Raw genomic sequence first — 27907 nt, forward strand, 5'->3', positions numbered from 1 at the left:
GATTTGAAGCTTATTCTAAGGGTTCAAACTTGTGTTTATAGAGATTTATAGATGGCGACTATTACCAGACACGCACGCAAAATGACTTTCAACCAGTGACACCAAAGACTTTAATCACTAAAACCCTCTCTCTCTCTCATAGGTCTTGGCCAAGCTGCTTCACTCCATCTCACAGTGATGGAATTCACGATTGCTCTGTCACTCCCAATTTGCATTCTTGATGACTGAGGACGGGACGGCACAAAGATAAAATGTGGCAGGGAGTTGGCGGTGGAGACAAGTAACACGATAACGATTGTCAGAGAGATGAGAAAGAGCAGCGCGAGGTGTTTATGTGCCTGACGTAACCCTTAGAGCGCAGGTCAGGGACTGTACATGCAATTGAGGTGGACGGGTTGAGCATATAATTATGCATTGATGGGGATAGAGCGACAAATTGCCTGGAGGTATTGATCTGGTTACATTTAATGCTGTTTTCGCCGCTTGTGTCGGGGCTTGAAGGTGTCAGGTGAAACAGAGTAATCAAGCTGTGCTGACAGGACTCCTGCAGACCAGCTGCTGACTAAAATGGATGGACACAGCGCTGAATTTGTGTCTAAATTGAAGATATTTGACAATAGCTGAGGCATGCTACATGAGCAGGCCCTTACGGTATTAAAGCAATTGCGATATTGACAATCGGGATGCCGGCAGAGAGCGGCAAAGTAGGGAAGACACAAAAAGCTGCACTACTGTAATGAGTCTTTCACAGGTGGCTCCATTTGAAGTCCCTTGTCAGAATCAGGCGGTGATTTAAAAACTATGTGAGTCTGTGAGATTGTACTCTGTCAGTGCCACTCTTAAATTTCAATCACCCACATCATTGTGGTTTTGTAGGTTTCATTCCAAGTGAACAGCCGATACAGAATAACTCATTGTTCTGACACAAGCTGTCCTCAAATCATCTGGAAGCAGGGATTAGAAATGCCTGTAGTGAATCAGCGCCCGTGAGTCACCACTGCTGGATCGTACCTCATCAAAGACTAATTTAATGTCACTGAAAACCCTTTAATCACAACAATTTCAGTTGTTTGTCACAAATGTTGTTGCAAAAATCTGCCTCTAAATTACAGATCTAAACTATACTCACAATGTTGATACATCAGTTTTGCCTGCCAGAAAAGAAACACTACATTTCTTGATTTCTTTCTTGTTTATCTTTATTCAAAAAATTCGAACAGAAACGAGCGTTGTGCACAAATTATCCTGCTGTGTGACACTATATTTTATTAAAAATCAGTATGTAACTGGCTAACAGGCTGGAGCTTGTTGCTCTTTGCTTCCCTGTGATGATTGGCCAGTGTCCCCGATGAGAATACTGGCACAACTCAAACATGAACACGAGTGTGAAGTCTCCTGTGTGCACAGATGGCACACATTTTGTCGCCACAGCTTGTTAGTAATACGTATCCACGCACAAATGCACGCACACATACGTGCAAGCGCGCACGAACACGCACCAGTAAATAAGGCTTGACCCTTGGCATTAGATCGCCCATATTGTCTAGGCAGAATGCGGTATGTGGCGCAACTGCCGTCACAACATGTGGCCACTTAAGTGTGAAAGAAACTGTCCTGTATGCTTGGTGGAGCACAGTTATGGTTAGTTGCACACCAGAGTACATTGAGAGAACATTTGCATCTACACACATATCATATACCCGTAAATATACAAACACAGACTGGTACACTGCCCAGAGCCTTTTAAGTGAGGTATAGAAACGGTGGGAAATATGAACGGTGCTTCGCTCATTAGTCCTCAGTAAGCTCAGGCACGCTGAGGGGTTTAGAGGCTTCAAAGCAGACTTTTTTCTTGAGATTTGGAAGGATTGAGGAAATGTGATGTACAGACCCTGTGTTCTACTCATGTGCCATGCATGTGAACGACTGTAATCTTAACAGGAGTAGTTACTCGTGTCTCAGTTTGGGTACTTCCAACAGTGCAACTTTATGACCACTAAGTACATTAGAAACCTATTTGCAAAATGCATGAATTTAAACAGAGTACTGCTTTCTCAAATGAACATGGAAAGTTGTGCACTTACTAGAAATAATTACACCAGTTGATGGTGTGCCAGCTGCTACACTGAGCCTCTGACTACCTCGAAAGATAGTATAACAGCACAGGCCACCATCTAACAAAGCCACAAAACTTTCAGACAGTATAAAAGATAGGCCTAGCTACATGCATTTCAACCATACTCATGTTTACTCTACCTAATATCTATGAAAGAGTGGAGTGCTAAGCTGTGAAGTAATACCAATTAGCTTAGTTAGCTTAGTTAGCAAGCTACATTCATAAACTGTATGGGTGCAATGCACAAATACATATGTTGGCTAACAAGTATTGGTCTAAAATGCTAGAAGGTCACTCACCGAAGCTGAAGCGCAAGGTTCTTGAATGGTCTGTACTATACAGCAAGCTATTAGTCAGGTGAATATATATTTTAAGACTATTCTGAGAAGTTATTCATAGTCTTTCTTGCATCGATAGCATGATTTTTATGGCTATGCTAATTCAAAGCACTTTGTTAAGTTTATGCTTTGAGGTCTTGGTTATGATAGTCAATATTTTTATATTCAAAAAAGAGTTTGCCTCTGCAGATTCTCGGGAATTATTGATTTCACAGAGTTTAACCACGTGGTGGGACTTTTCAGCAACAAATTCAAAACTGCTGTCTTCCTCTGTCTCTCCCTGTTGTCAATTTCAAAGCTTTCTATACTTAACAATTCCCATCCATCACCTGTCTGTGACAGTGTAGTAGTGTAACAGCTCCTGGATTTAAACAAAAAAAAAAAAAGGGGGGGGGGGGGGGGGGATGTTGCCGGTGGACATAATCTGGGCAGCATCATGGTTTCTGAAAAATGTTTTGGCACATAAAGAAAATTAGGAAAATTATTTAGAGCCTGCCAAGCTTGCTTTCATGGTTTGATTTCCATACACTGTCCTCTGTGTGTGCACCCTTATGAGGACAGTGCATTTAAGAAAATGCTAATCGAGAAGCTTTGTTGCAAAGCAGGTGTTAGAAATGCTGACAAGGACACAAATGTAAATAAAACTGGTGAAGTGAGGATCACAAAAGGGACATCTGAGTTTGTTTTCCTTTGCCTTTTTATTACACCATAATTAAAATGAATTGTCTTTATCGCTGTTGTTTTTTTCCCTCTGTCTCTGTCCTATTCTTTATGGCTCTATTGATGTATTATTGGCTGTTATTCCAACCCACACCGGGCTTGTAACAAGTTTAGCACAGCGATTGCTCCCAGCTACAATGGAAATGTGAGACTGAGGCTTTATTTTTGTTTTGCTCTTCTGCCTGTGCCATGAATCTGAATAGAACTTTGTTTTTAAAGAAACAATAAGAAAAGGAATCGGTTTGACAAAACATGGGCTCACATACCTCACAGTGATTACTTGAATGTGATGCAGGTCCAAGGCCATGGAAATGTTAATAGTACGTTTGCTCCCTTGACAGATAAGGATTACTATATCCTAAAAGAAATTTTAGCTATGTTAAACCTCGGTTACCGTGTGACACAGTGATGAAATAAAAGTGCTCTTTGCTGAGAATCCTTAAATACTTTTTTATAATCCAATAGCTCTGTAAAACTAGGTCTGCAGATATGTCTGACCTTTTCTTTCCAAGTCCAGTTCTTTACACCGACATTCACATGCAGGTTGTGACATGCAGTTATTGCTTCCAACAGCTGGATCTCTACAAAAGGCTATTTCTGTTGTAGACAGTTTAATCTTACATGACCTGGCACAATATACCATCCAAGATGTTTATTCAATACAGTTGCCATTTGGGGTGCAATGTCATTTCAAAGATAAAAGCAAAAAGGAGTCCCTTTGAGCTGTGATGAGGATTATAAAACTCTTCCTAGGATGTGAAAAAGTGCCATTTTTGCACAGGGTCTCTTTTGCATGTGTGACGTGACATACCGGGTTACAGAAATGATGAGATGGGCTTCTCACATATGGATTCATAACAGACCTAAATGGCATTACATTTAACTTTTACTTGCTATTTCCAGTGTGTAAACCTAACTTTAAAAACCCTAAATATTTTACTGTTTTAACCAAACCAAGAAGTTTGTTGGTGCCTAAACTTAACCTGTGAGCGAAGGTGAAGCAGTATTTGACAGTCTGCTGTGAGAACACGGTGAGATTATCCTTATTGAGGTAAATCAACTTATTTTTGTAATATCACACAGTAACAGGCCGGTGTGTGTGTATGACTGTAACACTGAGAGGTGCAGGTGACATCCGTTCAAGATCTTTTTTCTGTATAAATATGTCAGCTGATGAATGAGTCACTAGTGGTGACCAGTGTTGGTCAAGTTACTTGAAAAAAGTAATCAGTAACTAATTACTGATTACTTCCCCAAAAAAGTAATCCCGTTACTTTACTGATTACTTATTTTCAAAAGTAATTAATTACTTAGTTACTTAGTTACTTTTTAAAAACACGATTTACAACCTGAATAGGTGATAAAACGATAGACCTTTCAGCCCAATTCTACTTTTTCTGCATAATCCATCATACAAAATGTAATCAAATGGAAAAGTCTCTTTTTAAAACTTGTTTTATTAGTTTTAAGCTTTTAACTTTATGCATCAAGCAAAAATTAAATTATATGCACCATTCTCTGACTTGAAGAAATTTGTTTAACATTAAACCTATTTTCTGCACATTCCAGCACATAAAAAAAATATTTTTTGTTTTTACACTCAGTCTTTCAAATAGATGCAAGTAAAACACAGCAGAAAATAAATAAAATCAAAGACTAGCGGTCCTGTTGCTCTATTTTCCCCTTTATAGCAGGAGTGGCGTAGGCGGAGGTGTGCTCTGGTGCAGGTGTGCCGCAACGGTCAGTTGAAGAATCCGCGAGTTTCTCTGTGAATTTCCCATTACGTCACAGCGCACTCGGTGCTTGTTTAGGGGGGGGGTTTCAGTGTGAAAAGAAGTTTTCTTCCCACGCACAACGGACGCTAATGTTTTTGTCACTTTTTATGGAATCAAACTCAAAGTAAGGTCAGTACTTCCACGCTTTAAACGCTGCACGCTCATACTCTCTCCCGCACTCGATATATGATCCATTGTTGATCTGCACACAGCTGTTGTCACGAACGTCGCACTCGCTTACGTCACTGTCCTGAGACATTCTCGCAAAAAAATCACGGTTTTAGTAATCTAATTACCGTTTTTGCAATAGTAATCCCTTACTTTACTCGTTACTTGAAAAAAGTAATCAGATTACAGTAACGCGTTACATGTAATGTAAAATGTAAAAACGCGTTACTGCCCATCTCTGGTGGTGACGCATGGATTAAGCGTATTCAGTGATGTGCTTCCACTTCCAAATTATCATCTTTATAAATAAGTTTATAGAATGTTTTCAATAGTTTTTAATCAGCATTCTCAGTTTACAAAGCTGCGTCATTCAGAGGCCGTAGAGACAAAGGCCTCAGAGTCAGTGGCAAGGGTAAATTATGTAATGTGAGAATAGGAAAGCTGTACAAGCGTTACAACCTGTCAGAGATGTTTGTGCCACAAAACCAAGTTATTGCAGTGCTCTGCGTTTTTTTGGGGGGTTTTTTGCAAGCCTCCTGTTGGCACGCACAGACTATCTTTCTATCACTGATAAGTGGTTTTGTCCTTGGGGGAATAAAACACCTTACAGCCGGCCTAAGCAAGGTCAAACCTCTCACTGTGTCCATCCCTTAGTCCCAAAAGTGCTGCTGCAGTGGTCATGCCATTTAGAGGGCAAGGTATGCAAAAGATAATTAGCCAAGTGCACCTTATGATGTCTCGTGTAAACAATACATTGCGGTAAAAGTCACCAAATAGAAATGTATTTCATTTACACTGGTGTGGAAATGAAAAGACAGAGCAAATATGCAAAATGATGAAATTGAAGGCAACTGTCAAGTTCACAGGCGTGTGTTCTGTTGTTGCTGGTGGGGAACTGGGACTATGTGCAGTACAGCGATGTCTCTTGACACACCAATTGCTGTTTAAAGATGCAAATATATTCATCTTCAAGCTCCTGCAAGACCTTCCGCTGAGCATGTTTCTTTTTCTGCCTTTTTTTCTTCTCCCTCTGTCTCCCAAATCCTATCTCTAACTCTTTCAGGGGAACAAAGCAGCTTGTGTTGGCCAAGCACTCGGAGTGAAAATAGAAGCAATCATTTATTCATTGATTGAAACATCAGAGGACTAAGAGGCAGTGGGAGAGTGGGAGCAACAAAGAGCGGGAAAAAGACAGAATGGTTGAAGGACAAGAAGTAAAAAGGAGGATGGGAGTAGTGGTAAGTGAAATTGAGTGGAGATCAAAGAAGGGGAGAAAATTCTTAGCGAACATAAAGTGGACAGTGTTGTTTGAAAAAGAAGACATTCCAACAAATAAAGGAAATGTCAAGTGAAGAAAAACAAAACACAGATGATTGTTATTGGAGCTGACAGTAACTTGTAATTTAAAGGAAATGCATCATTGACAGTGCCTGTCGATGCTACGGCGTGCCTCCCGTCTTGGATGAAGATGATCAATTAATCAAGAGTGAAACTTGCTTTGCTGGGAGCATTCGGGTATATTAACATAATTAACAATAACCACCCCAAGGTCAAACTGTTTAAAAACCAAGGGCTACATCAGATAGCATGTTAACTGTTGAAGCCTGAACAAGTAGGACTTGTTTGGAAGGCCTCTTCTCTGTATAATGGACACAGCAGCGCAGTTCAAGTTTGGTTAAAACCGAACCTCTGAAGCACTGTGGTGGAGTGATGATGGTTTGCACTTGTTTTACAGTGACAGGACTTGAACACCTTGCAATTGTTGAGCCAACTATGAATTTGTCTGTATACCAAAGTATTCTAGAGTCAAATATAAGGGCATGTGTCCAACAGCTAAAGCTTTGAAATCATCATGCAGCAGGATAATAAATCCAAAGCACAGCAGCAAATCTACAATAGAATGACAACAGAAATACTGTGGATGAACATTCAGAGAGCCATGCATAAATGAATGCCCACAAACCCCAATGAAGTGAAGCATTTAGTTATTCACATGACTCCAAGTGACAATCAAGCTAAACATGGCTGACAATAGTTAATAGTCAAGTTGTTTAGCAGCAACAATACACTTGGGTGTATTTAATTTAGCAACCATGAGTTTTATTGCTTGCAAATACCACATTTCATTTGAAAGAGCAAGATTATGTTTTTTTGTGTGTGTGTGGTTTATTTAGGAGCCTCACTTTGCAATTTCTAAACACGCACCAGGGTCCGTAAATGCTCTTTTTCCACAATCCAAGTAAAGCGGGATTGTGTAATCTATGTAATCTTAATGAAGTAAAACCTTCAAGGCAGGAAATAAGAGCATTAGCTGTGATGTAAAAGTTATATCCATGTGAACCATCACAGGCTTAAGCACCTTTAAGACATGCACTCTTTTCCATTAATTTGATGGCATTTGAACATGCCAGCTTCATGTCTGAATGAGCACTCTGGTCTCTTTGCTGTAGTATTTGCCTCAGTCGTGTTACTAGAGTTGGACTTCACCCAACGCTGGATTCCTGCAGCAACATTAACAGGCACATAAAGACCCTCCATAGCGTTTGTGAATCTTTTTGAGTTGCCCAGTTCACTTGAGAACACAATAAAACAGTAATAGCATGTCAATAATTACATTTCATGTCACTGCTTTGTATGCTAATTTCCAGAAAGGCTGAAACATTTTCCCCTCTTTTAGTAATTTTGTTATTTTTAAAGGTCAGATCTAAACTATTTTGAAACAGACTGATGAAACCAGCGATTATGTATTCTACGTCTAATAGGGACTTAACTGTACTGATACACAGCACCTTGTAGCGTTTAAAGGCAGCAATCCGAGCATCAGATTTCTCTATTTTATTGACACGAATCATTAACTATCTCATCTCAGATACAACACATGTCCAGCAAAGCGCAAAAAGAGTGAAAAGCTTTTGTCCTCAGCAAGAGTATACATTTAAACAGCATTATCCTTCACTAGCAGTGGGGGGATACATGACATGAGACAGGATTTATCCTGTAAAAAAACCCAAAAAACCCTCTCCCGACTACATGAGGTGGATTGAAAATAGAAGGGCCTGGTTTCCAGTATACAATACTAGATACATTCTGTTGTTTCTTTTTTTCTTTTACTTCAGAGAGATGTGAGCTAGATAGATTCCTCCTACGCAGTCCAAATAAACAAATAGAGAGGCAAAACTGGTGGCAACAGTTACAGAGATACAAAAACGTTAAAAAAAACCATTATTGCAAAGAAATTGAAATAAACAGAACGAGAACAAAATCGAAGGAAGCAGGAAAAAGGTAAATATCACTGCAAACCCCCAAATCCCAAAGGCATACTACCTTGTTCCCCCACCCACCCTACCGCCCACCTTTTTTAATAGTATCATACAGCAAAAAAGACATTCAGAAGACCGGAGTGATAGAAAACACTCATGCAAAGAAAGCCTTTTTCACACATAGTCACCAACACAGGGAAATCATCTTAAACAACAGCGCTGTCAACAGTCAGTGCCTTCAGGTCTTTTAGTGGATGTTGTTATTGATGTTTTCTGTTTCTCTACAGACTTCTGATTTGCTACGGTACTTAATAAAAAGAATATGACACACAGCATCCATTAGGCTATCAAGTCTTCTGACTAGAGTGACCTCCCGTTTTTTTTTTTTTTAACGTTATGTCCATGGGACACGGGGATCCAACAGTTTATTATAACAGTCTTCGTTTCAGGACCCCCAATGACCGAAAGAAAAGTTCAGCCGGGAGGATTTCTGCAGAAGAACTGGAGCCACAGGAATGAGCTTAGGTTGATATTCCATGATATAAAAAAAGGCGTGTGTTTTTTTTTGTTTTGATTTTTTTTTTTTTGGCATCTGTTCTTATTCTTTTAAATCTGATGTATTTATATCTACTTTTACAGTCATTTTCTATACGGCAAACAATTAAAGAGTTTCATTCCAAAATAAAAGACCCTTTAACAAAATTATGGGAGCTATTAAAATAAAGTCTACTAAGACTAAGAAGTCATGTTACGACCTTTTATTTACAAAAATGTTTTGCTTTTGACGCAATCATCTGTGATAATAACAGATACGGCTTCTTTTTCTTGTTTGTGATTTATCACATTTTGGAATGAAACCCTTCAGTTTTAGATATTTTTTCATATGCACATTCACTCTACTTTGCATTCACTGTTGATACAGTCTTTCAGAAATTCTTTGATATCATAAATAGAATGGTCTTGCCATAGAGTCTCTTGGAGCAGATATATTTTTGTATATAGTGAGATTTCCTTTACAGACAATATGCATTTATGGTGTTCGATCCATGTTCATGGTTACAGTTCCTCTGAGCGGATGACATGGAAAAGTGTGACGTTGTAGAGAACCTGGTGACCATTGTTCCAAGCGTAGAGTGCACGGTCACGTGGGTTATAGTCCAACATGGAGATATGTGAGTACTTATTCTGGAAGGCAATGTCGATGTACTCGTAAGTAGAGGAGTTGGTGGAGTAGGCATAGTAGACTTTGGTGCCTCCCGAGTAGCCATTGGTCACATACAACGTGCCACAGATCATAAAAGACTCGCCGGCACTCCGTTTGGGGTGGTTGGTGGTCCAGCTCTTGATGATCTGCAACGTGTTGGGGTTCAGCTTGCTGATAACAATATTCCCGGCATTCTGATTGGTGGCATAGACAGCCCACAGTCCTCCCTCGTCCACCATGAGGTCAATGTCAGAATGCCCTCCCCAGGCATAGTGATACGCATTATTGAAGCCTGCGTAGTCAAGCTGCCGGGACTTGCTGATGGAGGAGGTGCGGAAGTCAAACTTGATGATGACGTGGCTCTGGAATTTGTTGAAGTAGATGGAGCCATTGTAGACTACCTGACCTGTTCCTGACCACGGGTGGGGGAGCCGGTGGGACGTGAAGTTGTCTGCCGTCATGAAGTCATGCATAGACTTGTACTCCCGCACGAAGCGGTTGTTATGGTAGCCATCCATGTACCAGACCTAAGCATCAAGACGAGAGAGAGAGAGAATTAAAAACGCAGCAGTACTTCAAAGCTAGAAATGCCTATCATCATCCTTCCTGCGTGCCTTTGTGAATTCGAGAATCGAGCATGCACATCACACGCGGAATAAATCAAATCACATCGTCAACAAGCATCCCAATTAAGTTAGTGCTGAGACTTCCTCGAGGAGCAGGCGAAGCTGAAATCCATCTACTTCTGAATGCAAACAGTCAGGATGACAGCCGCAGGGTGGCATGCACCGGCCCCACAGGGATAATGCCCATCATTCCAGATAAAAGGCCTGTCTCAGCTGCTATGACCCAGCTTCCTGCTGGCCCCTGTGGAGGTGGGCAGAGAGCTCTCATTCCAGAGCCACTGGAGACTCAAATACTTCCTTGGTCACAGTGGGACTGATAAACCTAAAGACTTCCTCTACCTGGTTATATCTGCTGTCACGATTAACTTAAAAATGATTCACATCAAGAAAGAAGGACTCCACGGGGCTAAAAAAAAAGTACTAAGGAAAGGTAAGAAAACCTTAAGATGAAAAGAATTGGGGCAGGCCTGTCTGCTTCCATCAATTAAAATCAATTTTTGTTCTCTGCCCTTTGACAGCGAGGAACATCTTTCATGGGTTCTGTTCAAAATGTATTAGTTTCAACCAAAGGAAGTTGCCGTAAGTCTGCTAAAAAATAATCGTAGTCAGCAGTAAGTTTCAACCTTGCTGGTAAAGACATTTGTACCATAAAAATTCTGTGGCCTGTGTTGTCAGAACCGTTAGCCATCAGAAACTGTAACTGTACAGATGCACAGCCGTGTGCAGCTGAAGTTTTTACTCCCTCTGCTCGTGTGCGTTCCATCTCTTATTGATGCGTCTAATAAAGCGGGAGCAGAAAGGGCGTCTTCACGCTGAGCAGACGAATAAACTCTCTTTATTTCCAGCTTCTTGTCAACCAAGCAGCTTCCTGTTCAAATCGTATAGATTTATACTTGGTATTTATTTTTAATGTGTTTTAGTAGTGAAGGCAGGCCTATTTATTGAGCAGGAAGATGCACTTTGCAAAGGGAAATCAGATGCAATCAACTGCTAAAGTAATAGAGACCAGGAAACAAACCACACATTTCAAATAATGCAGAAATGGAACTACTTACTTATAAATCACATTAGCTCAAGTTGACATACTGATATTACTATTTTGTTTTATTAACAATAAAAAATCCCAGTAATGTTCAGATTAGTATCAAGACATCACAGCCCACGACTAAAAAATGATTCTCCTGTAATCAAATTAAATTTTGATGTATTTTATTTGGAAGTACAATGTTACTATATTTACATGCAACTATCTACATGCAACTATCACACTAGAATAAGGAGGTTAACAGGTCAGGATTTTACAAAAATAGTACATAAAACTAATTTATTATACAGGAAAATAAAATATTTAATTATTTTAAAGGAAATGAGAAATAATTACATGCAAGTACACTTTAAGTAGTGCCTAAATTATGAGTTTTTTACAGGAAAAGAGACACAAATTGTGCTGAAAGTCATTTTAATACTGTGTAAGTAATTTCCCATGAAAGGTTGCCAAGTTTAACGCACTCCAAAATATGGCCCATGCCCTGAAAAGTGCAGTGTACTTCCAATGTAAGGTCGGGAATTATATATATATTTTTAAATTTTATTGTTCAGAAAAATTGCCATGAAATTATGATGTCCTTACAGTTACTTACATAATAAATTGTGTTGTAACATTGCTTAAGCATTACTTAAATTTATTTAGTGTATAATTACTTCATTGTATCCTGTGAAAACCTGGGTTGCTACCTCCTTATTCTAGTGTACCTATTAAGTATCTGTGGGTAAATATGATATGAATATCAATATCCATTTAATTACAGTAGATTTATGCCTTTAAGGGCTGTAATACAAAGTGTTATCAGATTTTTTTCTGGATGGTAATCTGAACAATACTGGGCTTTTTAGTGTTGGCCAGACAAAAGTAGCAGCAGCTGGATTATAAAGTGTTACTAGAAATCTGAAAATAGCCTTGAGAAACTAGAGCCAGTGGTTTCTTTATCTACTAAAGAAGGAAAAAATAAGAAGTGACTTGACAGTTAATGGACTTGTCTTCCTAAATAACACCTGAGCAGATATTAGGTAAGTGCAGTTTTGATACCCAGCCCACACTGTGTGACTGTGTGCCACATACCCGAGTATCTCCTTCAGGAGCCAGAGGGTCAGTCATCCAGGAGCCAAACCTGGATCCGGACGTCTTGATGGTGATGGGGTCACTGATGCCTGTCAGTTTGCCGCATGCTGCAAGGAAAAAGCGAGATAGGAAATACCCACAGCAACGCCTGTTTACACATTTAGACCGAATCACAATTTCTTGCACGGGATTCATGTCATTTGCTTTGAATCCTGATGAATTTGCCTAAAGGATAAACGAGTCAAAGTCCAGCTTGTTGCTACGCCTTTCTCTTTGCGTGATGTACTGCACAAGTGGTGCTTATTATTCAGTTCACACATGCTAATGCCTGTTTTACTTTCTCCATGTGGATGTGTGAAAAAGTGAGAGAAGGATAGGATAGGAAAGGGAGAGCCTCTGTGTATTCTGTTCCTGCGTGCTACTTGTAAGCTGCTGTAGTGTTAATTAGTGCTGATTGAGGTGTTAAAGAATTTGACAAAACTAACACCGGGCTCTGTGTCCCTCTTGACTGAGAGTCAGTTAGACTAGCGTACCCCTTCTAATGAACACAGGCAGGAATGAGAGACATGATTTTACTAAACAGAAGCTCTCGCAGTGCATCTCTTCATTTAAGCTGCTTTCACACAATAGTTTATAAAGACAAGAGTCAATGAGATGGTCTTGACAAGTTAATTTCATCACATCCCAAGTTCATTTGAACAGCAGGATGCAACGACGCCTTTTGTTACAACTCCATCATCTGTCATGCGCTTCATTGCTGTGAAATGTCATTTTTACTCTGCAGTCAGACGGCATCGATTTCATTTGTGTTTCCTCTGCTTATCTTTCTCCCTCGGTTACCTGCTTCCCTCTATCTCATTTCTATCACCCACATAAAGAAACTTGTGGTTTTGTGTTAGAGTGTTTGTGCGTCTCTGTGTGCAGCATATGTCGTGCCTGTGAGAATGCGTCGGCATCGCACCTCATCGGCGGCTGAGAGACAAACACATGGTCACATGAGCAGCATTTACTATTTCCAGTGGGGGCTTGAGTCCCATTACGTAACCCTCAGTGGGATTAGAGACTGCATTAATACATTGGCCATTGATTTATTTATTTCTTTTCTCTAATCATGCTTCTGTCTTTAAATGACACTACTATTGCAGTCTGCTGGACGGCCAGCTGATGGATCTGGATTCTGGAGTTGTGCACAAGGTCTAATCCCCTTTTGGCCTGAATATGCCTGGACTGAAGTACAAGGGAAATCAAATAGAAAACCTAATGGAAACTGGAGCTGATATAACAACAAAGCCCGCCATCAGCCCCAGAAACTTAATTCTGTTCATCTGGATGTAACGTTTTCAGTGGGAGAAACATTTCTTCAGTCTGAGTTGACTGAAGGATTCCCCAACCTTATAAACAGTACATTTGCATAACGACTGACACTAGCACCATAGATTAACAGCCCTTAGCCCAAAATGTGACGATTTAGAATTTCTACTAGAGGTACCTACATGAACAGGCTGCCTCTTAAAGTCTGAATATTTACAGTTATCTTGTTATTCAAATATATTTTTAGCAATCAGACCCCTACAAGGGTCACTTACTGCCATTATATTCAAAGGGCAGAAATCAAATATTTGGATCAATAATACGATTTGTAAATCGGTCACAACTTTAAATGAAGGGTCTATAGAATAGAAAAAAACAGGAGTGTCAGAGGTAGATTAAGCTGTTCTATCGTAGCAAAGATAGGAAGCAAAATGGATCAGGGGAAGCCTTGAAGGGAGAGTATGTGAAGAATGTTCTGGAGGTAAAGAGAGAGTCATACGGGATCATGGTTTGAAGCTGGAAATCAAAGAGGCGATGTTGAATGTTGTCAGAGAAAAAGGAGAAAGAGAAATGCTGAAGTTGGATGAAGCTGTAAAGGGTAGGGATGGGTATCGTTTAGGTTTTATCCGATACCAGTACCAAACCGGTACTTTTGAAACGGTGCCGGTGCTTAAACGGTGCTCGAACCGGTGCTCGAACCGGTGCTCGAACCGGTGCTTAAAGAATGAAGAACACAAAATTGGTCCAAAAACCTCTCATGTTCAGCTGTTTTTTTTGTAAAAAGATAACAATGTTAGCCTTTTCTGCAGCTATAGGGCATATATGGCATCACTCTGGGCTGGAAGCAGTGCTTAAACAATGGAAAAAACACAAACTTTGTCCAAAAACCTCTCATATTTATCTGTTTTCCACTTTTTCTTTGGTCGTTTTAGCCTTTTTGGCCAGGGTGAAGGGAGTATCTGCCATCAAACAAGAAGACAGCCGCATGTAACTATGATGATGTTTGCTAGTTCACCTTATGTGCATTAATGTAATAACGTGGTTAGCCTACTCAACGTAAATTACACACGGACAACATTAAGCTACTCACACAGAGAAGAACGGCTGCTGCTGCCATCATCATCCGTCATCATTTCTGCTACACTGACAGGGCTAGGGGCCAGGACTCTCCTCTTCGGGTTTTTGGGGGATGTTGCTAACTCCGGGTCCGATTACAGGCACCACACCCACAGTAGATGTGCACGGTGTGAGGTCTCGCAGCAAGCTATCAAATACGGTGCATTTCTCGGCTTTTAACAAAATGCTATATGTCGCCAGGTGTTTCATCGGATTTGAGGTGTTACCTCCTTTGCACAGTATCACAGTATCACCTTAAAGCACTTGATGCAGGGTGCTGAGTTTGCATCTTTTGCTGTGAAGTACAGCCAGACTTTTGACCGCTTCGCCTTGGGCATTTTTAATCTGTAGCTCTGCTCTAAAAGAAAGTACGTACCTGGGCCCGCCTACTACGCTTGCAAAGGTAAAATGATTGGCTAGAATCCAAAGTGTATGACATTTCAGGAAAAATAAGCACCGAAATAAAGCACTGAAATGTGCGCTGCTTTTCGGTCTGGTTACTACCGTTTATGTGAGAACCGGTGCCATAATGGCACCGGATACCGGTACCTATCCCTAGTAAAGGGTGTTCCCGGGGGGGAGAGAGAGGGGTGACAGGAGTAGACTTCAATGGGCATGTAGGTGAAGGGAACAGTGATAAGGAGATCTTGGGTAGATATGGTCTTAGACAGATGGTAGTGGATTTTGCAAAAAAGGCTGCAGTGAACATGTACTTCAACAAGAGGGAGGCGCACGGTCACATAGGAATGGAGGAAGGTACACACACATGAACTATCTTACACAGAAGGTACAATCTGAAAGAGAAAGAGGAAATGACTGAAGGTAGAGATAATGATGAAGAAGGAAGAATGTTGTGCAGAATTCAGGGAGGAGATGTAAATGAGGCTGGACACTAAAGAAGAGGAAAATGACTTATATGGTTTGGCAAGGTAGAGAGACTGCAGTGGAAAGGATGTGCAGCATGTTGGGGTGATTAAGGATAGAAATGGAAATGCATAAATGAGCAAAGTGAGCTGAGAGAGGAAGGGGTGGATGGATGAGGAAAGATGGTTATTGTTTAGTAAGGAGGAAAAGAGGCCCGATGTGAAGAGTGACATACCTATGAAGGTGTGGAGATGTCTAGGAGAGAAGGCAGTGGACCTTTTAACCAGATAAATATAAGTGCATGAGAGGATGTCTGAGAAATGAAGAAGAAATGTACTGATGCAAGGAGGAAACAAGGAAGACCTCAGAACAGGCTGATGGATGTAGTGAAGGAGGACACGCCGAGGGTTGGTATGACACAGGTGGATGTTATATGGGTATAGTATGTAAAGAAATTCTTTCGTACACATGTTTAGCAGGTATGGCTAAATCATAACACATAACATCTTCCTCCAGGTGTCATAAAGAAGTTATCTTGTTTCACAAGTCTATGAGTTCATTTAGGCTACCTAGCTGTAATAGGCTAATAACATTGTTTTATATATATAGTCAGTTAGCTACGCTGGTCGTAATAATTTTAACCACTAATTAGCTATCCACTTAGTCTTAATGTGTGGAGAGGGAAAGAAGCCCCCACCGCTCTAAATTACAAAAAGATTTCATTTAAGAATTAGTCTTAAGAAAAGGAGGAGGGTTAATTAAGGAAAAGAGAGAAGGTGATTTTGGTGAGCTGTTTAAAATAACAGAAATAGTCTAATTTAGTTCTTTACAGCCAGAATATAAAGGGAAACCAGTGGCAGCAGAGCAGGTAGCAGAGGGCTTGATGTGCCGGAGTGACCTTCCTGCTTCATTCATCAGCATTTCAGTGTGAAAAGACTGGATTTGCCTGAAGCTCTCAGTGCCTCCACAGTGCTGGGGCACAACACAAGGTGATTTATTTATTTGATTATTGCCCAGCAAGCTGGCATGTCCTCTTGATCGATGGCCATTGTGTCCCAGCAGCCGTTGGGCTGTTACTTTCTCCGGCACAAAACAGCTTGAAGGACAGCTCTGCGGGGACCCTAGTTACTCTCTTTCACTTTTCCCACTCGCCTTCACTTTATCACTCTTTCTCTCTGTCTCCTTCTCAATACCACCTTGTATTAGAGTCTCCTGTCTGTTAAAAACTTTGCTCTATTTTTTTTCCTCTCAATGTTATTATTCAGATGCAAATGCTGCGAGTGACCTTCGCAAGCTTAATCTAAGTAATGCAAGTGTACCGGACTGTATTTGGTTGCACTACGCATGAGTGCGTCTGCAATCGTGTGAAGATGAAAGGAATAGCCACCCTCTGTTCTGCCTGAGCCAGTCTCTCGCTGGGTGACCTCACCTTTATCTCATCTGATCTTGCGCACGCACACACACACTTAGTCACTCCCGCTGGTCCCTACTCTCCTATCTTTGGCAGCCTGACCATAGATGTGTGAGGGGTGGCATGTTAATTGAACTGGGAGTGAAAACACAGAAAAGACTCCAGGCTGGTGGGTAGTGGAAGCAGATGTGGCTAGGAAAAAAAGAGCAGTGTATGCTGAGATAAAGAATGGCACGAGAAACAACTGGTGATGAGAGATTAGGTGTGTGTTTTTGTAGTCTGTTTGTTCACTCTTAATCCCTTTAGAGCATGTTGACTGTCTTTTTTTTCTTTTCTTTTCTTCGCCAGTATAACCAAAAGCTTTTCTTTCTTTCTGTCATCTTCCGCTGTGCATAATTTGAAACAGGGACACAATATACCCGCGATGTGCCGCGTGCAAGTGTCCCTGCTCTCGTAATATATCTTAGTCAGTGTAGTGTGGGTGTGCATCTATTAGCACTGTGGGATGTGACAGAGGTGTGAAAAGATTCAGACAGGGGCTAAAAGCAAAAAGATAGGATGTGATGAGAAATCGCAGACTAAAAGATGAAGAAGCTCGGTAGCTCTCGTCATCCTCAACCATCCCTGGGTGCGTGCAGGTTGCAGGTTGGTGCTGTGTCTAATTATGTATTTTTTTTAGCATCCTATTTGATTTGATCATCCAATTAAAAAAGATTGCAGTGTCCCAAACAAACAGTTAAAAGGTAGGTGTGTTGAAAAGAAGGAATCCAAAATTTCAGGAACCCAGAACCCATTCAGGGGTTGTTTCTTTGCAGAAAGGGTGAATAGGATTTATAGACAGTACTAAAAGCAGAGAACATGCATAGTCATGTTGTGGACTTCCTTATTGGATTACTTTCAGTTTTCAAGTGTAGACCCAAGATAAAGCCTTTAAAAAAGACCAGCACGTACAGATGAGAACCGTAAGATACACTGTTGTTTTAATACCGCTGAATTATGAATTTTAGTGGTAGATCGTTATAGCCACGTGTGATGTTCTTATCATGTGTTCTGTATTGTGCCAGTATGCCTGAGGATCTCTTTCTAGCCATTCAACGTACTCATGTATGTCAGTGGGCTTGTTTGTGCATGCATGTGTTTGAAGCAAAGTGTGTGCCAACAGCCAATAACTGTCTGTGCCTACCTAATTTTTGCATGCATGCTCGGAGTCTCTCCTCAAGATTTGACACTCTGTTGTGGAGCTCCTCGTAGTCATAGGCCCCCATCTCCTCCTGAAGTTCGCTTAGAACTGACGTCAGATTCTGGACCTCCTCCTTAAACTGCAATACCAATTTGGCATCGGCTTTGTACTCCTCCAACACTGGTATCAACGGTCTAAGCTCCTCCATTTTCGCTTTTATGGCCTGAAAGGGTTAGAATAAGCTCGGTTGAGTGTCATGCGTGGCAAAAAGGAGAGCCCGCTGTCCATAAAAGAAAAGAAAAGAAGGGGAAAATAAACCAAAACACCTGTCTGAACCTGACTACTCTAACTCTATCCTGCCTCTTCTCTCATCTCGCGACACCCGCCCCCTGCTTTTGCGTGTTCCGTGTCCTGTGTTCTGTGCGCGTGAGCTGCGGTGTTCTGTTTGTGCAGGTGTGTGTCTGAGCGGACAAACCCAGAAAATACTCTCCACCCGCTGTGACGAGCAGAGCAGGTGGCTCCGTCCCGGAAAGTGACCAGCCGATAAAAAGCAAGCCCTCGGTACACCGACAACAATTGGGAAAGCTCTTTATTGGTCATCATCGTTTAAAATGCAACATCGTATTAAGGGTTACATGCTTTTACATGTCACACACAACAAAGTGTCTCGAATTGTACGTCTATAGTTTTTACGTAAAGATTTGTTGAATAACCAAATATGCATTGACAAAAGCCAAAGGAAAATAAAATGAAAAACAGCAATTAATAATAATAATAATAATAATTATGTATTTACGTTTTAAAAAAGCTTTTAGATGGAAAACTTTGACAGCAGTAACATGCAGGAAGAGATCAGTGGTGGGTTGGTTTGGGAGAAGGGTGGGGTTTCTTAGTCTTAATGGTGCTAAAGGTAAATTAACTGTTTGACGCCCAAATGCTCTCAGTACTGTGGCCCAGTTCAGGGGAATCTGGAATTGACCTGCCTCTTCTTCACCTGTGGCTCTCTTTACATGTCTTAAAGTTAGCCCTGCAAGCAAGAAAATGACAAACTGTTGACAGGGGCTAGAGCTTGCTAACCTATCTAACAGACACACAGACAAACACACTTAGTATATGCACTTAAGACATGTTACAGAAAAAAAAACTGCACACATGCACTGAAAGGCGCTGGCAGCACGGGACTGCTGAGCATGCATGATTGACAGGATTGCAGCAGTGCAGGTGGTGATGGTATGAACAGCTGTAGGAACACAGGCACGCTTGAATTAGTCTCAGTAACTGCAAACAGGGCTGGGTGTTAACCATACTCCATAATCAGAGGTGGCACTGAATTTTTTGTGACCTTTTTTTAAAAATGTAGACCTGTTATCACTTATGTGTTGCTCAATAGATGAGCAAGCACATGGCAAAAGCGGGAAGAAAAAACTCCCTTTTAACAGGAAGAAACCTCCAACAGATCCGGGCTCAGGGAGGGACAGCCATCTGCTGAGACCGGTTGGGGGTTGAGGGGAGGAAGACAGGACATAAAGACACGATAAATCCCTAAAGCTCTAGTAAAATCTAGTAAAAACTTGCATCAAACACTCCTCTACCCTGTTTGCAAAAAAGGTTCATTAACATGTGGACACGAAACCCTAAAGAAAATCTCCTTGGAGGGTTTAGTGTATACTAGATGTTGTCAAGGAGGTTTGTCCCAGTGTGCAGAGATCTTTGTGCCCATCGTTCACAGTGACTGTAATTCATGTAAGATATCTTCTTAAATCTCCTCCAAGCCCAGATTCTCTATTTAACGTGATTTTTTTAAATGAATTATGGCATTTTGTGTATCGATTTATTTTGCCTCTTTAATTATCCATGCAGATTTCTTGGGATGCAATATGGTGATTTAGGCAATTCTGAGTTCTCTCCACAGTGGAAACACTCACACACGAAATGGGTAAGCTAAAGAAGCAGCTATGAAGGAATGGCGCTTGGATCGATGGCTCGAGAAGTGGATCTTTTACCTTGTATTGCTTGGCGATGTTCTGCTTATGGTTCTCCTCCACCTGCCTAAACTTGGTCTCCAGACCACGAAGCTGAACTTCCATCTTCTCTACATACTGCAGGTCCCTCTGGGTGCGCTGGTCCAGCACCTGGATGGACTGGGTCATGTTCTGGACCTGTACGAATGAGCAAGAGTGGTTGAAGAAAAAATCTCAGTCTGCATTGTAATTAGAATAGGAGACGCAGAGAAAAGGCAACAGACTTTACAATATGGCTTGGCGTTCGTCTCGTAGTGATTCACAAACTCTGACATCAGGCCAACTAGTCAGGGGCCTCAGACACATGGCGCAAGTGTAGGATTCATACTGTTCAGACATTTGTTTTCTCCAGATCTGATGTGGTCCAGAAACATGGCTCATCTTTTATTCATTAGGAGGAATCTGCTGTTGTCAGTAACTGTAACTGTAGTGCTGCTGCTACAGTATATGAATGAGCAACTTAACCTGCAGGGTTCTATGAATGTGCTTCTGTAAAATGGGGGAAGCTCCCAGTGTATGGGCACTCAGCTGAGTGCATCATTAGATATCATCTACTTACAAATAAGCTGCCTCCTGTGATGCCTTGGGTTTTCGTGAGCTCATTAGAGCATGACTTCTATTCTTGTCCAGCAGGCAAAAGACCACAAACATGAGCATATATATGTGTGTGTGTGTTTCTATGCATGTCTTTGTGCGTGACAAAAGGTCAGAGGAAGTAACAGTGGGTCCCCTGGGTCACACTGTATGACTTTTGATGGCTGGGGAGGAGTTAGGTGATAATTACCTTCTCCAGCAGCTGCCTCAGTTGTTTGGTACGGGCATCTCGTGAGCACATGGACTGCTGGGGTGCCACCACAGTGCAGACACACCTTCCCTCGCTATCCTGGGCTGAACTGTACACCTGCCACGACTCCTCTGGGTTTGCTGGCAACACCTGAAAACAAAGGCATAGATAAGGGGAGGGGAAACAATAAAAAGACAACAGGGTAATGTTTCTTTTTTTTGGGGGGGGGGGGGGGGGGGTTGCCACGCAACAACCTCCTCGTGTTTATCGCTTTATTATATTTATAACCATCAGGACGCCACAAACCTTTAGGCTCCACCCATTTTCGCCACTATCACCTGTGTGTTCTAAAGCAGCCAATCGTTGACAGCAGAAGCCTGTCCAGTCATTCAGGGTTGGGTGTGTGTGAAACCTCAGAGTATAATGTATGACGTCAAGAACATGCCCCCCCCCCCCCCCCCCCCCTTCGCTGTACCTCCTCCCACCCCGATGGATATCACTAGTTATTAACCTGCTGACGGGACGACGGTGAGGATGGAGGGGTGACTTTGACAAAGCCATTCATCACTGCATCAGCGAGAAAAGGAAACAAAAAAAAAGATCACTGGAGAGACCTGCTGATTAGTGAGAAGGAGCGACTTCGCGTGAAAACCAAAACGGAGCAATCAGCCACTGTCAGTCTGTCAGTCAGCTGCAGTTTTCTAGCAAAGGATGCGCTGACAAAGAGAACCACCAGCAAGCACCCATCTTTGTAGTATTCAGTGTAGTAATCAGCACTGTTACACAGCTCCCTGTAAGAAAACAACTAATTGTTAACTAAACCCCGAAACGTGTGATATGTGCAAAAAAAGAGCCATAAATCATTAAAACAAAAATGATTACAAAAAATATGACATTCAAGATTAAACTCTGTTTCCCGAGTTTAGTGAATTTAATATTTACACAGAACAGCCTTCAGCGTTCATTGCTCTAAATATCGCTGCAAATCATCCACTTATAATATTACCCTGGCACAAACACAGCTCTGAGAGTGCCAGGAAGCCTGACAGGGAAACGCTTCATTCTGACTCTCATTGACACACACACACACACACACACACACACACACACACACACACACACACACTGAAGGATATAAAGAAAGAATGAAGACTCCTGCTGTTACAGAGCGAATATATAAGACTCCTTTGAAATGTTTTTCCCCCACGCCATTCATTTTGCAACACCGCGTCTCTTCACATTTGCATCCACATCAAAACTACCAAATGATAACTTTTCATTAGTGGGGGATGCTCATATCAGCAGTAGCAGAGGCAACTGGAGCAACATCAAACGCAAGAAGGAACGAATGTATTACGCTCTCTCCAAGTCTTTTTTTTTTTCTTACTCTTGCAGGCGCGTGAATTTCTGCTCTAAATTATAAACCAAAGGCACCCACGAGAGTAGCTCTGTGACTATATCTGGACTGGATTTTAATTGGAAATTTATTTCTTAATTGTTATTAGGATTTATTTTAATTTTTGTTCCTTTTTTTTAAGCCAGCCACTGGCAGTAAACAGTGAAACTCACTCCTGTGCTCCGGTCTGGGTACCCTCCCTGCGCCGCCGTGAGCCTGGTGGTGTTGAGCCCCACCAAAGAGGGGAGGGTCTGCGACATCCAGTTGGTAATCATCGCCATGGTGCTCAGCACGACGCCGATCTTCAGCAAAGGCACCGACATCTTTTGCGCTCTGCTATTGACTTTTTCTTCTTCTTCTTCTTTTCAATTTAAGTCGCCTTCATTCTACAGACTCCAGGGAGAAACGAGAGAGGCGAGTCGCGGTGCCCAGAGCATCTTCGTGTTTCACCCGGGACTCCGGCTCGGCTGTTCTTTTTTTGGACATTTCCACGGAAGCTCCGGCGGCAGAGCGAGACTTGGTGGGTCGGGACGGAGAGCAAAACTGCACGGCGCGATCCGGTGCACGGATAAAGTAAGAGGAGGGGGGCTAAAACCCGAGAGCAGCAGCTGGAGACGTTCTCTGGATAGCTCCTCTGCCCGCGTTGTCCCGCACACTGCCGCCTCTCCGGTTCGCCGTTACTATTTCGTTCACGCCCGACGGTCCGCCTCCTGCCTTGCTGCGCTCTGTGATTAAGTGCCACTGACTACACACACAGGCGGCTCCAAATGGATGTGAAGAGGAAGGAGGAGGTACTACGGATCTATCTATATCACCAGACGCAATGATGTCAGCCAGGTTGGGTCCGTTCGTGGTAATATCTGGGATTGCGCCTGAAGTCGCTCATAGTTGGGTCGACACTAACTTGTCCCCTGAGGGAATGGCAATGAGCAGTGCGACCGAGGTCGGCCCACAATGATGCTGCGGGATTATTTATAGCAGCAAGCAATGACATTTCTTTCTCCACAGCCCACCCATCAAAAAAGGACGATTAAAGGCACTTGGACACAGGCGCAAACATCATCGCGTCCTGCATGGTAACCATTGTTAACTAAAACAACCGCTGCAGCAGTAGTCGAGTGTGTGACACACACACACACATGTAGGGTGTCGCACTGCAATGGCAGTGATGTGGTAGGGCTCGGAATATGTTTTATTGATGGGATACTGGAGGCTTCAGCCCAAAACAAAGGATGAGCCTTTGATTCGTGGAACTCTGGCGCCACCGTGCAACAGATTCTGGCATTGCTGGGAAAAATGATAATAATTAAAAAAAATTAACAATAATACTAATACTAAATGTTTGAAATGCAAGAAAGAAAGAAAAAAAGACACGTTTACAGGAAAGCGGTTGATTACTACAAAAAAAAACATACTTAGTGTTTTTATTTTTTTCCTCATCTATTGATTATTTTAGGTCTTCAAATATTTTAGGCGTGTTTTCAAAGCCAGTTTGATTTTTTCATCTTCAGCAGGTGTGTTTTATTTTATCAGCTGGCTATAGCTGCTCAGATAATACCAGGAAACGTCCAGAGCCTGAGTCTAGACCAGCAGATCTATGGGGCACTGCTCCAGCCTATGGGCTAAATTGTAGTACTGCATGATACATGAGGTCCCCCAGAATAGCAAAGAGAGGTTTGGGCTATTTCTGTCAGCTCCATAATGCATTTCACTGGTGAACTGAAAAGCTGAGAGGAAAGTCTGCGCTCGCTGCACCTATGTGTTCCTCTTACTCTCTGTCTGTTTCGCTCTCTGGCTGCTCTTAATCTCTCAACACTTCTCCCTGACCTTTGAGGTGAGAACTCAAAAAGAGGCGGCTTCAACGTGTTGCAGGGATCAGCTTCACTCGGGTCCTCACCCTGTGTGTTGCCGTGCAGTTCAGCAAAGCACAGCAGGGGGTCTCTAACAGCAAAGCTTTGTAAAGCATGGATTTATTCAGGTTTCAGGCTTCACCGTTGTGGATTCCACATCATTCCAAAGCTAGTGACCCCCACATTTAGTAGGGCCAGTTATTTAATATAAAATGATCGACACTGAAGCAAGAGGAAGGCCACAAGTGCTCTTTTAAACTCACCGATCAGTCGTTGACCTGCCAGAAAGCCAGACAAATCAAAATCTTTTATTAGAACTCCTCAGTAGCCAATCAGTGTTTTACACATGCCTACAAGACCTCAAGTGGATGGATGCACTGGAAGCATTTGCACAGTTTTAGTTATACAAGTTAATGCAATAACCCTACACAAATACAAATTTGATGGAGAGGTGTTGCTCAAATTATACAATCCTTTTTATTTTTTTTAAGAATGTGGTTTGTGTTTTGTGGGTTTGCCTTCATTAATGTCAGTTTGCAATACAAGATGTGTAGCTATACCAGGGCAAATAAAGAAGCGCATCCAACCACAACAAAAATTACCAAACTGGAGACCAAGAAGTTACCAGAAAACATTTAAAAGCTGAGCATTAGCACAAAAGGTGGTCTTCCACGACCACAGGCTGCTGTAGTTTGTAGTGAGCTGATGTTTATATTGCATGCCTACAGCAGGATAACCACTCTGTCACATTCAGTATCCAGTTTAATAAAGCGGAGAAGAGAAAAATTCACATTTCCAGCCTGCAAGTGCACTACAAAATGCACCGTACCTCCACCTACTCTTCTTCTGCTCTCACTCTCTCCCCTTTGCTTCATCGCTCAGCCAGCCATACTGAATAATAAATAGCTTCAACCCCGCCTGCCAATCACACCACGCATATTGCAATTCAGCTCAACTCCATCTCTGCGTTCTCACATAAAATCTGATTGATTTCTCTTTCTTTCTTTTTCATACATTAAAAATCCTTAACGGTTTCAAACGGTTTCTTTTGTTGGAGCTTTTTTTGTTGTTGTTTAAAGGGGAAGACATATTGGCAGCTTTCCACTTAAATGAGAAAGAATAGCTGCGTTATTTTGTGTCAGAGTGGTTGTAAGAGTGCGCGACATGTGTTGATAGTCTTTTTTTGTAGGATGATCATTGGATGAGGACTGACTGTTATAACTGCTTCATCTATCCTTCAGGATGTGGGTTTGCAGCTCGGGGTTGAGCCACTAGGTGAGGAACAGATGCCGTTCTGGCTGCTTACTATTCTGCTCTATGTGAAGGCTAGTCAGTCGCCAAATCCTTCAGCAGAGTGGAGGATAGAAGGTGAATGAACGTGGGCAGATTTAAAAGAGAGAGGTCGTCGCTAATCAGGCATCCCCCCGCTACTTTGAAGAGATGTAAAGAAAAGAGCTGTGGCCGCCCTACGCTGTCTCAAACTGCGTGAGAAGCAAGGTGGTTAATGTGGCCATTATGAGGGCGGCATTGTTCAGCATCACAGGTTGAGGGCGGGCTGCTTGGGTGTTTTTTTTTCCTTTTTTCTTCTTCTGATGAGTAATCTGGCAGTGAAAAGCTCTCTATCTTTTAGAGTTTAGATCCACCTCTCACTGGATATATTTTGGCCTTCAAACCGGGAGGCAATGTGGAGAGGCCCGGCTGTCCAACAGCAAAAAATGCACTGCAGGTTTCCAAAGCAGGAGTAGAAATAGGGCCTGTCAGTGTATTTTGTCTTTTTGGGCTTCTGGAAGGGAGCTGACAGGTATTTCTACAGGCTAATATGGACTTACCTTTGAACAGATGACACACACTTCTCAGTCCATCGTGGAAAAACTGTCACTGTAACTTGGGGCCGCGCATCGCCACGTGGGACTTGAAGAGAATGTCATGAAAATCGCCATGTTTTTCCACTCCGCTCCCACTTGATGGCTTTCATCAAACTGTCCAAACTGACCCCGATGTGTCAGCGTTTCTGTTGCACTCTGCAGCTGAGCTGTAACGTCCGGTCCCATATTTCAAACTTGTTGCCTCAGTACAGAAAAAAAGACTAAATGTACACCAGTACGAACTCTGTGTAAGGTTAGAGCTTTGATCAAATTACAAATCAAATACCAGCTAAATGTCAAAACCAGGCTTATGTTCTCTGAATTAAAAAAGAAAAAAAAAGTTCGCCTCACAGCTCGCTGACATTTCTCATAAAATTGTGGAAATCAATTGCTGGCATATTTCTGTCAAAGTGGTATAACGGCAATATTGTTCTAACACGTTGTTGCCAGGGCCAGCGGGGCTTGCAGCAACCTACTTCTAGCACATTGTATTGAGTCTGTCGCTTGGATTATATCACAGACACATGTTTACTGATAGTACCTCAGTGTCACTCTGTCACTTTTATTTGTTTTCTGTGGCCTCTAATTAGCAGCCGCAATTGAATTCACACAACAGAGAATTCCATGAAGTATCACTTTGTGCTGGCGCAAAGACAACTAAATGCACAAATTCTCCACGGCACGGCCCTGAAATAAATAAACCCACTTCCTCACTCTCTCCCCAACCACCAAAGCCTGTTGTTTGTGATCATTTACAAAGCAAGCAATTTACTGCAACAGTATCTGCTTTATGCATTTCTACAAATGGTGTTTAAGCACACCATGAAGTAATTCATAGTTCCAGTAAAGAATCCCACATCTGCACTTTAGTGATGGGCAGTGTTTGAAAACTACTGAGCTGAGTGGCTTGACATTGCTGGACTCAAGTGTTCGTTTCTCTTCACAAAGGCACCAGCAAGTCACACTGTGGTCACGGAGCATGCTCAGAACACCTTCTATGAGACTCTGCATTTGGTTGTGGAGCCCCTCTTTTAAAAGCATCCTCCAACAATGGCCTCCCCCCACCACCACACACACACGCACACACGCACATACATAATGCTACAGGCAACCCTTTTCTATCGTACTAGGATGGTGCTGCAGCTGATTAATCGGACCAGTTGATGATGAGGAAACTGACCGACCGTGCAGTCCTCTCCCTCTATCTGGCCCGTTTGTCAGAGGCACTGAGCGGGGGGCTCTCCTGGACCTGTCCGCGCCCCGTCAACCACAATGTATTCACATCGTGTAATCCCGCCCGTTAATCTGTTTAAGCTGGGGTAGGTTGTAGAGGGCTAATTCACCCGGCTCTTTCATGCGAGGTAAAGCGGGTAATCTCTTACTGGATCTGGAGCCAATTAACCGCTACTTCGACCTTTTAAAAAAAAAAAAAAAAAAAAAAAAACCAAAAGGTGGAAAAATGGCGTTAAAAATTAAAAATCAACCTACTTGGGTGAGTTCTGTGCCCATGAAGATGAGGAGAATCAGAGTCAGGAGCTTGCTCGCAGGCTGCATCTCTTGCCTCCGGTGTGAGTAGACCAGCGGTCTCACATGCAGATCCAGTCCCTTTGCGTCCCCCCGCACAGCAGTCCTTTCCGCTCGGCTCTCTTCTCGCTCTGCAGGTCGCCCGATTCTTTCCTCTCTTTTTTATTATTCTTATTCTTGTTATTGTTATCGCGGTTGTTATTTTTTTATTCCTTAGCAGCCCGGCGGCAGACAGCAACAAATCTGTTTGACGGAATCG

The 27907-nt window shown here is 42.2% G+C and overlaps 1 protein-coding gene across 2 annotated transcripts; it reads right to left on the reverse strand.

The window, feature by feature from the left end:
• Window positions 1–7390: 7390 nt before the first annotated feature.
• Window positions 7391–27802, reverse strand: olfm1b (olfactomedin 1b). 2 transcript variants are annotated; one of them, XM_085359930.1, is made up of 6 exons: window positions 27613–27802; window positions 21014–21163; window positions 20212–20367; window positions 18212–18431; window positions 12327–12433; window positions 7391–10108 (listed from the first exon to the last, which is right to left on the reverse strand). In XM_085359930.1, the coding sequence occupies exons 1-6, from the start codon at window positions 27676–27678 to the stop codon at window positions 9434–9436; spliced, it is 1374 nt and encodes a 457-aa protein (XP_085216056.1). In that variant the 5' UTR covers window positions 27679–27802; the 3' UTR covers window positions 7391–9433. The 2 variants fall into 2 exon arrangements, with proteins under 2 accessions (XP_085216056.1, XP_085216055.1); XM_085359929.1 differs by lacking the exon at window positions 27613–27802 and adding an exon at window positions 22583–23542 and having other exon boundaries at window positions 7392–10108.
• Between the last annotated feature and the right edge of the window lie 105 nt (window positions 27803–27907).

This window comes from Diplotaxodon limnothrissa, linkage group LG7 (assembly GCF_057381915.1).
Source record: "Diplotaxodon limnothrissa isolate DT_005_m linkage group LG7, D_limnothrissa_male_GT1.1, whole genome shotgun sequence".
Taxonomy (NCBI): Eukaryota; Metazoa; Chordata; class Actinopteri; order Cichliformes; family Cichlidae; genus Diplotaxodon; species Diplotaxodon limnothrissa.

Excerpts from the sequence above, each read along its gene's own strand:
- olfm1b (XM_085359929.1), bottom strand. The coding sequence starts at position 22,732 with ATGTCGGTGCCTTTGCTGAAGATCGGCGTCGTGCTGAGCACCATGGCG. Across the intron at positions 18,432-20,211 it reads ACATCGCCAAGCAATACAAG|GCCATAAAAGCGAAAATGGA; the intron begins GTAAAAGATCCA and ends TAACCCTTTCAG. Across the intron at positions 12,434-18,211 it reads AGCATGCATGCAAAAATTAG|CATGCGGCAAACTGACAGGC; the intron begins GTAGGCACAGAC and ends TTTTCCTTGCAG.